Genomic DNA, 12,284 nt, shown 5'->3' with positions numbered 1-12,284 from the left:
TATTTTTACTGTTAGTAACGTGAGGCAAAAGAAGTTAGGATGAAGGATAAACTGAAATTCATGGCATTTCAACGCAACTTCTGCTCACGTATTTGAAGGCTGCTATTGGTTCTTCGAGGTTAAACGTCATATTATGCGACTACGCATTACTGTACGGAGAGTTTATGACCTACTAGCCACGTTCTACCTTATGAACAAATGGTGTAGGGATGGGACGGTATGAAAATTTCATATCACGATTATAGTGTCCAAAATTATCGTGATTATCAATATTATCACGGTTTTGTTAAAATGATATGAAAGTGTTCAAAAAGAACTGATGCTCACACTGAAAACATTTCAACAAGTTTTATATTTGAAAATCAACAAACAACAAATAAATAAGCAGCTCTATGCAGTTTTTTAAGCAAGATTCTATTCTGTGCCATTTCCTTCTTTATAATGACCGTCGTCAATAGCAACGCATTATTACACAGCGCACATCTATGCATCACAACGGACGCGCGCTCTTGTTTCATTCAAATACAACTTGCCGTCTTGCGTCTCCGTTTTTTGATTGTATTGAAAATGAAATCGGAGTTGATTTGTTTACAGAGTTTGATAATATTGTTGTGATCATCTTGTCTGGACGATTGTTTTGTACGCTGTACAAAATGGATTTATAAACAGGCAAGATTTAACACATTAATCTCAATTCAATATGTCCACGTAATTATGTGGTAAAAAAATCGGTGTAATCAGTGTACAATGAATCTGTACATTACTATCCCTTAAAATGTCACTCTTAATAATAGTATTGTTTGAAGTTGTCCGTTCGTCTTTGGCTCAAAGCCACTTGCTGCAAACTTTTCTTCGCGGAAGCTTCACGTCTATTTCAAGTGAGTGAGATAAAATATTTCAACTCAAAACAACATTTTTTGCCCAATTATTATTTCCCAGACGTAGTTTTGGTATTGAGGTCAAAGTTAACTTGCCGTGCGTTCGCTATACAACACTGGATGATGGTCACACAAGACGACTCGGCAGATTTGAAGTGTTTCTATTGCAGCGACGTTTTGTTCGGCAGACAGGGTGACCATCCTCGACCAAGTTTCCCTCAGGATTTTTGTAAAAGCCAAAATATGACCACACCTCAGATTTGTTCCTCTTATAAGGCTGGAAAATCTCCCGAGCACGGTCACTGCCTTCCGCCATTCCTTCTCGAGTTTTTTTTTTCCGTGTATTTGAAGTGTGGTTTATGTCAGCTGAATGTGCGGAACGCTTTTCAGAGAAGATAAGGCAACGTATTTTAGCACAATTCACACCCAGCGGTAATTCAGGAAAAACAAATCTCCGAATGCTCCACATGAAACTTTAGTCTCCCGACCTTACCATTGTGGCGTTTATTTTGATTAATATGTGCGAGGGAGAGAGAGCAAGACAGCGCTTAGTTTTGAGACGGTGAAGCCGCCTTGCTCCGAAGAGAGAGAGTGCGCGCGCGACCGGGCCTCTCTCTCTCTGCTCGTTCAGTTAAACATGCGCCCTGTCACAAGCGCAGCGGTTCATCTACATTACCAGATAGAGGCAAATTTACTCACCGATCAAATAAGACTTTGGCAGTACAAAAATTCGCTTTGGATGCCGTGCTATGGTGCTTGATAAAGGACAAAAAGGACAGTTGTGAGTTCACGGTCTGTAGCCTACATACATATGGCTGACTCAGAGCAGGAGCATCGATAAGAGGACTCGTTAACGTCGAGGGCATACAATATCGATGGATCGTAAAACTTAGTTTTCAATTCCCATCCCTAGTAGTTACTAAGCCTCTAGTGTGAACTTTACGTTACAATTTAAGAAAGAACTTACGAACGGCTGGTGCAACCCTACCCAGGAGAGCACATGGCACAAGGAAACATACATTACAAGCCATGTGCTCACACCAAACATGACTTGAACACAAACACATGGCCAGTAAAACCAATCACCAGCCATGTGCTCACACAAAACGAGACATGAACACGCAGCAAATGAAAACACTCATAAGCCACGTGTTCACACAAAACATGACAACATGAAAGCACACAGCTAGTGTGAAACACAAGCTTTCTGCAACACAGCACAAGACACGAATGCACATGAAACAAGGCACACAGACAAGACAAAACAGGAGTGTCAGGGCTCTGTCACAAAACCAAGAAATAGACTAGACAGAAGTAACAGAGCCCTGACATAACGAGAGATTTATAAGCTTTTTTTTTTGTAGGCCGGTTATTTTTGACCTGAAACACCACAAGTAACAAGGTGGGGAAAAATCCCCAAAAGTACAACATTTATCCCAAAAAATTATAAAGTAGTTGTACCACTGTGTGAGCAGTAAGTTTTAGTCCAATGCGATTAACATTAACATTTTTGGTAAAATGAACATCCTCTCTGGGTCATGTGACCCAAAAACATCAGAGAAAGAAAGAGATTCAATGACTGTGTGCCTGACTTTTGTAATCTGTATCCTGTAAGATCCTTGCCTGCCATTGAAGGACCCCTGCATGCTTGATGACATCACCACCACGATAACCTCTGATCTTGGCCTGCATGAGTGTGAGTTTCTTCCTCTGGTGCGAAGCTCAGCCTGCACTGATCCAGCAACGAGAGTCATCATGCAAGCAACAGAAACACATGATGTTTCTTCTTTAGACTCTGCCCTCTACAGCCAGCATGTCATTCTCACTCTGTCAGGAGGACAGTCTACAGTGAGACCCTGTTGTGCCGTAGAGCAGCAGACAGCCTGGGGGCTTCATGCTCCAGTAGAGTGTACTGAACTGGACCTTCAGCACCTCTCCATCGCCTCAGAGATCCAGACATTTAGAACTTCAGACTTCATAGCCAGAAATATATCAGAATGTATGGGCTCAGACTCCACTCTGCCATCAGGGCTGATGCTGCGAGACCTGGAGAGAGAAAGAAGAGAAGGCGGAAAAGGAGATTGTTAATGTGAAGAGAGATCACATCTGTGAATCTATGATCACAGTCACGATCAAAGAATCTGGGGAAAAAAATAAACATTCAACATTGATAATAATACATTTTTCTTGAGCACCAAGTCAGCATATTTGAATGATTTCTGAAGGATCATGTGACAATGAAGACTGGAGTAATGATGCTGAAAATCCAGCTATACCATCACAGAAATAAATTATATTTAAAAATATATTAAAATAGAAACGGTTATTTTTAAATTGTAAAATTTTCTCACAATATTACTATTTTGATCAAATATATTCAGTCTTGGTGAGCATAAGAGACTTCTTTCGAAAACATTTCAGAAATCGCCCCGACCCCAAACTTGAATGGTGTATTTCTTTAAATTTTGTACCTTTAAAAAAATATCTCTGTTCAATAAAAGCTCACTCCTGCTGTCTTCAGTAAAAGTCCAGGAAATGGATCATTACCTCCTGAAGCTGAAAACTACTGACACTGGTACTGCACCTCAATGATGCGGGTCATGTTCTGCTTTGGTCATAACATGTTAACTGCTTCATGTGTGCAGTTAACTACACCAGACCTGCTATAAAAGTCTTCATAAACCCAAGAGACTGGACTTTTTGCTAATCAGGATTTATAACTAATTCTGTCAGGACCACTGTCGTCAAAGACGATTGACAATTAGGATACAGTTCGGATTGGCGGTATGGTTCTGTTCTTGGCAAGAACAGCCTAGCATGGATAAGAGCAGCAATAACCCCCCTTAGGGTAAACAGAACAGAACCAACATGAATGTATTGCAGATATCATTAATTCAAGATTTTAATGTTTTTCAAAGGGGAATCAGAATGCCAAATCCTGACTGAACAAGAAGAGGAGCTGGGGATGGAGGAGGGTAATTAGCTCCTGAGAAACGCGATATTAGCTGCTGATAATACTGAAGGAGCTTATATATGTATACAGTGATAGGCGTCGTATTCCTATAGGTAGACGTGGATCAGCTGAGAGTCAGCTGATGCAAGCTTGACTAACGTGACCTGCCAAAACTAACACTATGCTAAAGGGTAGTACGCTACCAAAGCAAACCAACTGACTTATGCCTAAACTGTGACACATTATTATGCCTTGGCACTGCATAACTACTAAAAACCAGCAAAACATGAAAAGCTTTTGATTTATTACATTACAGTTCACTGACAAGTCTGTGTAAAAGAATTCTGGACATCAGTTGTTGTGTGACCTTACCTTAAGCTTTATGCCTCAAAGCTTCAGGTTTTAGATATGGCTGAATGGATTAGCAAAATTAACTAGAAAATAAGGCTTGAAATAAAGCTTGACCTCAATGTTTGCGCCCCTCACATTCCACTGTAATGTGTTTCAGCTTAATCAGTAAGTTGTTTTTAATTAAGAATAACGTGATGTTTTTTAACTCTTTGTTGAGACTGTCAAATGCATCTCTTCAGCACTGTCATAACATCTCTAACCTGGTGTCGCTTCAGGGAAACTCCTGCAAAGTCAGCACACGTCAATCAATGTCCAAATTTTAATTTTTATTTTACAGCAGTACAAAAGTGCAGCTGAATTATTTTGTCAGTGTAATAAAGGATCTGTTCCACCTCTGTAATTTCATTCATACAGAGAAATTTCCAAGATTTAGTATTTAGACAGTTTAACAATATTATCCAATAACTCAAATTACACAAATTCATCCCTTACAAGTACACAACCACCAACACACAGTAAATGAACTGCACAAAGAAGAGATCTTTTTGGTACTTCTGAAAACATAATTTGGTAACACTTTAGAATAGTTCTACTAGAATAGTGTAACGTTAACTACACAGGGAAAAAATTAGTCATGCAAAATATTAACATTCTAGTAACTACTATTAACTAACAAGAAACTCTGATTAATGAATTAGTAAGTAATAGCGCTCAGTTGAATGAGGTAGTTCACAATTAACCAATCAATAACTACTGTTTTTTTTTCATACCTCCAAAATGACTACTTAGAACTAGCCTTCTATACTATATACAGGTTCATAAATTAATGAGTGTAATGCACAATGTATTGCCGCTTTTCCATTACCAGTACCAGCTCGACTCGGCTCGCTTTTCGCTCCGTTATCCATTGCCGACAGTACCGCCACAAATAGTACCCGGTCGTCATAGCGACGCCTTTCGTTCCTCGTTGCCCCATCAAGCTCTTGCTGGATCCTCTCTTCGGCAACCAAACAAAGGAAAGTCTGCACCTCCTCGTTTGACCACGGAGTATTCTTCCGAGTTGCCATAATAATAGTAGTAAGTTAAGTTTAGTAACTATCGCAGTGAATAGTGACGATTCTCTCTGACCAATCAGCAGTCGGCATTGTTTTCACGTCACATTTTAGTATCGCCTCAGCTCGCTCAGAACCTCGCCGGAGGTGATACAAAAAAAAGTACCCGAAAGCAGGTACAGGTACAACTTTTACACAGTGGAAAACCAAACAAAGACGAGGCGAGGCGAGTCGAGCTGGTACTGTGTAGTGGAAAAGCGCCAATATGATTAATTCTAAATTAAAGATCATGGTAACCAACTAGTAATTACACAAGTATTACCAAATCCATCAGAAAGAATTACTAATTTTTCGGAACAGTGTTCTAAGTGAAAAGCATGATAACTCACTAGCAATTACTGAAGTCATTGTAAGCTTTTGAGGTTTTTCTAAGGTTCTGGATAGTCATGATGACTCAAGTGTTACTACATCCTTCTAAAGGAATTGCTGGGCATTTGGATTAGTATTCTAAAGTAAACACCATGGTAACCCACTAGTTATGACCCAAGTATTACCAAATCCGTCAGAAGCAATTACTATCCAAAACCTTACAAAATTTTCAAAAGCTTACAATGACTTCTGTCAGAGTTATTATGCTTTTCACTTTAGAATACTGTTCCAAATAATTAGTAATTCCTTCTGAAGGGTTTAATAATACTTGAGTCATTACTAGTGGGTTACCATGATCTTCACTTTAGAATTAATTATACATTATGCATTATTCACATTAATTATGAACCTGTATAGAGTAGTTCTAATAAGTCCTCTTGGAGGTATGAAACAATAGTAGTTATTGATTAGCTAATAGTGAACTACCACATTCAACTTAGTAAATCAGAGTTTCTTGAGTGGCTCAACCTTAAGTTTATCAAGCGACGAGAATACTTTTTGTGAGTTAGTTAATACCTTGAGTTAGTTCACGTTGTGTAACTGCGCAGCGCTTCTGGGTTGTACGTCACACGTAGGCTCACTATTAGCCGACGCTGGTCGTGTGTGATGCGTGTGACGTACAACCAGAAGCGCTGCGCAGTTACACTACGTGAACTAACTCGAGGCCAACAGAGAAGGAAATGAATAGTTGAATAAAGTCGTTATTTTTGTTTGTTTTTTGCGCACAAAAAGTATTTTCGTCGCTTGATAAAAATTTAAGATTGAGCCACTGTAGTCACTTGGACTATTTTAACGATGTCTTAAATAACTTTTGGGCCGGCCAGTTCCAATCCCATAGAAGCCTATATGGAGGAGTGATCCAGCTCCCAGCTTTCTCCTCTCAGATTTATCCCCCTATCCCTTTAATAGCAGTTACTAGAATGTTAATATTGTGTTACTCAGTTGTTCCTGTGCAGTTATACATTAATGATGGAACAGTATTCAAAAGTGTTACCCAAAATTTAATCCCATAACAACCAGTTTGTGCAAACCTGTCTTAAAACACATGCATTACAGTTCTTTGAAGAAGATTGCAGTTAGTCAAATGAGGACTGAGATCTATTGTAAAAACAAATGGGAATTAACACATCAAGTGTTGTCGTGTGGGTTGACGCCAGCATTTATATCAGCAGGTGTGTCTATGAATAGACAAAGATGTGTTTGAGGTAGTGTGGTGGACAGATACAGATGGGATGCCACAAAAATATTATATTGCAATGAATATTTGAACCTAAATGTTTTGTTTTTCTTTTACACCATATGCACCGCCCTCTGGCAATGGCATCAAGCATCATTAGTAGGTGTTAGGTTCATTACATTGAGAGCTCACACCAGATCATTCCGAACTGCCTTCCAGAAAGACTATAAAAAAGTGCACATGCACAACACTTTCCAATAGACGTTCCCTGAAACAGTCCCATTATTCACTTCATAGGCTTTGAGCATGCAAGTAAAATAAAATAAATTCTGTAAGATAATGCAACAAAAAATATATATATAATTCCGAAATGAACATTGTGATGCATTCTTCTCATCTATTCTAGTGAAGTGAACTTCAAATACACTGTAGTTTATTAGGCCTATTTCCTGAGTAGTTTCAGAGTTGGCATTTTAAGTTGCCGAGAATGAGGCATCGAGATGACCTCCTCAAAATGGACTGTACCCAAAAAGGCATTTAAAGCAATTGTTCCTCTTTTTGCACCTTAGATAAATAATGTTTTTCATTTCTAAAGTTAATGTGAAAGCTTGAACATTTTAGCATTAATGTTTTTTTTGTACTGTTAAATGGTGCTAGTTCCTTTTCTGTATATGTTGCATATTTGTAGCCAAAATCTTTTGTACTGTAAGTTTGACTGCATTTTGTTGTACTAATCATTTAGTGAATCTTGTGTGTATATATATATATATATATATATATATATAGACACTTTAGCCCCGCACATGATATTAAGAATTTGTTTTCCCGTTTTACTAAATCGTGGCCACCTAATTCGTTCCCTCAGTTTGATTTAACTAAAACAAGGTAACAGATTATTACAACGTAGCCACGGTTTACTTAAAAGGAGAGACCAAATTAGTCACATGTGCTGATGTATTAGTAACCGTCAACGGTTACTAATACATCAGCACATGTGACTAACTTGGTCTGTCCTTTTAAGTAAACCGTGGCTACGTTGTGGTGATTCATTTGTGGCGACGATATACTTTTTTTTTTGTACAGGGCTCCATATTATGTAAATATCAGAGTTTTTTTTTTTTTTTTTTTTTTTTTTTTTTTTCAAAGAGTGTCATAAGTGTCTAGTGTGGCATACTGTGTTGTATTGTAATAGTAAGAAAATTCATGTTTTTTGTCTTTTACTAATTTGTTAAATTGAATGTATAGTGTTTTCATTCAGTGAATTACAGTATTTTAGGGGGGGAAATGCAATGATGATATTGTTGTCAGTATTGTTTTGTTGTAGTATATTTCAAATAAATTGTTTTTCTACTTTTTTCTCATTATTTTAATGTCACATTTTTATTTAGTTTGCAATTGCATCACACAGGAGGAAATGTGTCACTAATCTTTTTTTTTTACTGTTTTATAAAGCATTTATTAAAACAATTATTTGAGTGATGACAATTTTCTGAAATAAAAGGCTGACCCTAAACATTTTATATATCAAACCGACAAATGCACAAGCTTCAATGAAAGAAAAACTCATGTTAAGATGTGACTGCCATCTACTGTTTATTTGTGAACACTGAATGTTCCTATTTAGCAGCATGTGACTCCAGTGCCTGTTAGCTGAAACTTCAGGTTTCTATCTCTTTTCTCCTCAGATATTTGTATGTCAATTTACATTTTAAAATTAAATGGTTATGTGTGGTTTACCTCATGTAATTTTCATATTTGGTGAACAAATGGTTTACTGTGAATCTTACATAAGTAGAATCAACAGTACCAATGTGTCTGTTCCAATGGGAAATATATGAGCAGAAAAAAAAATCAACACCCTCACCAGAAGAGGTGCAGATAACCTGTATAAAACAGGGTTTGTAGAGCCCCCTACTGGCTCAATCGCAAATCTTTCCTGCAAAAACCATGGCTGCAAAAAACATGACAAGTGCTAGTTGAGATGACAAAGAAGATGAGACACTGGTACAGAAAAATAATTTCCATGTTCTATTAAATGACACTTAGCTGTGTCATACACTTTTAGAAAAAAAAGTTCTATATATAGAACGGGTTCTGTCAGGTGCTTCACATACAGGATAGCACCTTTTAGGCCGGGGTTCCCATCATTGGATAATTTTATGGACTTAGTTTTATTTAATTGATCATTTTTATATTTTAATTACATTTTATGAATTAAGCAGTTCTTAAACTTAAACAATTCTTAAACAATTTATCACTTGAAAAAAAATAGCCTGTTAAACAAAAGTATTATGCAATAATTTAAAACATTTCTCCTTATACAGAATTTTTTTTGGCATTAAGGGTTCTTTAAAATTAAGTCAAGAACCCAAGAACCTCTAAACTGTAGAGTGTTTTTTTTTAACTCCATGCCAGCTTCTGTGGCTATTTTCATGGTGAGGAAAAGTTATGGTAAAACTACAGTAGTCAACATTTGAAGTGGATCAAAACCTTTCATCAAAGTTATACATGAATTTTGAACAGTAGTTCTTGTCTTAGGACAACTTTGATGAACTTTCTTGATCCACTTAAAATGTTGACTACTGTATATCAGGTTTTTACAATCTATTTTTGCTAAAAACTATGGAAGCTTGTTTCCGCCACAGAATGAAAAATAAAAAAGGTAATTGCGACTTTTTTCTCACAATTGCGAGTTTACATCTCGCAATTCTGACTTTATTTCTCAGAGTTGCGAGATATAAAGTCAGAATTGCGTGATATAAAGTCGCAATTGCGTGTTATAAAGTCAGAATTGCGAGATATAAAGTCAGAATTGATTGATATAAAGTCGCAATTGGAGGTTATAAAGTCAGAATTGCATGATATAAAGTCGCAATTGCGTGTTGTAAAGTCAGAATTGCGTGAAATAAAGTCGCAATTGCGTGTTATAAAGTCAGAATTGCGAGATTTAAAGTCAGAATTGATTGATATAAAGTCGAAATTGCGTGTTGTAAAGTCAGAATTAGAATTGGCCTGATAACTCACAATTGCGAGTTTATATCTCACAATTCTGAGAAAAGATGTCAGAATTTCAAGATATAAACTCGCAATTATGTTATAAAGTCAGAATTGCGAGATGTAAACTCGCAATTGTGAGAAAGAAAGTCAGAATTGTGAGATAAAAAGTCTTTTTTTCTCGCAATTGCGACTTTATTTCTCAGAAATGCGACTTTATATCTTGCAATTGCGACTTTATTTCTCAGAATTGCGACTTTATATCTCGCAATTGTGAGATAAAAAGTCGCAATTATTATTTTTATTTTTTTTATTCAGTGGCGGAAACAAGCTTCCATAAAAACACTTAAACTCTATTTGGTTTAACTTTGTTAAAAGTTTCTTCCAAATTTTTTCTCACAGGGTTAAAACCAGCACAATCTAATAAAACATGCTTCAGGGATAAAGGGTTCCATTTTGAGGTGGAACTCAACACTACTTCGATAAGTTAATGCTATGCTATGGGAACGCTCCTTGTGAACCGGTGTCTGAAGCACGTGTGCTACACAGCAATCTTGATTGGCTACTGCAGTAAGGTGACATCATAGGCACGTCGGCAGACTATATAAGGAGCACTTACAAAACACGTCATCAGCTTCATTGCCTATATAGGAAGCAGTTTGGTTGTGTGTGCGTATGCTGTAAATCTGTGTGAAAGAAACAAAAAAGAAAAGAAAAATGAGTGCAGACAAATTTAGAAAGTATGCACGTTCGTGTGATTGCTATATCACCCCGAATGACACACACAAGCTGTGTGTAATTTGTTTGGGAATGGAGCATGCAGGGTTAGCCCTTGAGGGGGCTAGCTGTGCTCACTGTGATAGTGAACACAGTGAAGAAGCTCCATTCCGCAAGCCTTGCCTTTCTCCCAGACCTTCACGATGAGGTCTGTTCTCTGCCCGAGTTTTTTCACCCATTAAGCAAACATCAAGGGGTTGGAGGAATACAGGTATGTGAAGATAGCTCAGATGGATCAATTGCTAGTTGGTTACCTCCATCAGACGTGGCATCTTTATGGTAGACTCCTGTTTTTCCCTCGAAGCCCTGCCAATTTACATCTAAGCTTGTGAGCAAAACATACATGGCAGTGGGCCCTGGCCGGCAGTGCCCTGCACAACATGGTGGTGCTCCAGGTGTACAAAGCTGACAAGCTGGCCTATTGAAGGCAGGTGGTAGCTTCAGACGCAGTGCTGGAGCACCACCATACCCCAAACCTTGCCCTCCGTGCCACCATGCAGGCTGCCCATGCCATCTGCCGCTCTCATGCTGTCCTGGTTGCCATGGTGCGACATCTTTGGCTTAACCTGTCGGGGCTGAAGGAGAAGGTAAGATCTTTTCTCCTAGATGCCCCGGTTTTGCCTTCCAGACTTTTTGCCGCTGCCATTGAGACTGTCGTCAGGAAGTTTAAAGAGGGGGAAGGTGTCACGGAACAGAGGAGTCCAGAGATGATTGCAGGTAAGTCTTTTAATGAAAAATAAGACAACGCCTCACAGGCTGAAATAACAGAAAAAGTCTCTTTCACAAAGGAAACTGCAGCGTTCAGCTGCTTGTTCAAACGGGGTTAGATGACCTCAGCCGGAAAACCTGGAGGTTCGGGAGAACTGTAGGCGGGACAGCGGGTTTGACGACGGACCCTCTGCTACACTCCACGGAGATGGCTGGGTACGGCACAGAAGTGGTAAAACACAGCAGCAGATAACCGTGACGTTCTTACAATCAAGACGAGACAGGACAGGACAAGGGATACAACCTCGGAGAAGTAGCATATACACCGATCTAACGTGCATGAAGGTCAAACAATAATCCGACAAATGAGACAAGAAAGAAAGAGCTAGAAGTAGCATGGAGATAAGGGGAAGATAGAGAACAGGTGTGCAGGTGAGATGATCATGAGACAGCTGACGGTAATGAGAGTAAGAGATAATGGGTGTGTGCGTGAGAAAGGAGAGAGAAGAAATGTAGTGTTACCAGCAGAGGGAGACAAAGGAAAGAAAACAGAAGGAAAGAACCAGGATCATGACAGTACCCTCTCCTCAAGGTGCGCCACCCGGCGCACAAGAGGAAGACTGACGGGAGCGAAAGAAGTCGTCAATGAGCGAGCGGTCCAGGACGTCCCGGGAGGGGATCCAACATCTCTCCTCAGGACCATAACCTTCCCAGTCGACAAGGAATTGATGGCCCCTCCCCCTGGGGTGAACGTCGAGTAGCTTGCGAACCCGGTAGATGGGTGAACCCTCGACACAGACTGGAGACAAGACAGGACGAGGTGGAGCGCGAACTACAGGCTTCAAATTAGAAACGTGAAACACGGGATGGACACGACGGAGATTGGCTGGCAATCTAAGTCTAACCGAGACCGGACTAAGGACCTTAACGACGCAGAATGGCCCAATGAATTTGGGAGCGAGCTT

The 12,284-nt window shown here is 39.0% G+C and overlaps 1 protein-coding gene across 1 annotated transcript in view; it reads left to right on the top strand.

The window, feature by feature from the left end:
• The window catches only part of eda2r (ectodysplasin A2 receptor), a 61,624-nt gene extending 58,064 nt beyond the window's left edge, over positions 1-3,560 (top strand). Inside the window, exon 7 of the mRNA XM_056241371.1 lies at positions 2,494-3,560. Within this exon, the coding sequence (XP_056097346.1) occupies positions 2,494-2,966 (473 nt within the window). The 3' untranslated portion in view covers positions 2,967-3,560. The remainder of the gene's footprint in view (positions 1-2,493) is intronic.
• The last annotated feature ends 8,724 nt before the right edge of the window (positions 3,561-12,284 follow it).

The sequence above is a fragment of the Rhinichthys klamathensis genome, unplaced genomic scaffold, assembly GCF_029890125.1.
Source record: "Rhinichthys klamathensis goyatoka isolate OS25496 unplaced genomic scaffold, OSU_Roscu_1.1 h1tg000639l_1, whole genome shotgun sequence".
Taxonomy (NCBI): Eukaryota; Metazoa; Chordata; class Actinopteri; order Cypriniformes; family Leuciscidae; genus Rhinichthys; species Rhinichthys klamathensis.
Note: the sequence above shows the minus strand (reverse complement) of the source record. Positions and strands in the feature narration are given on the sequence as shown.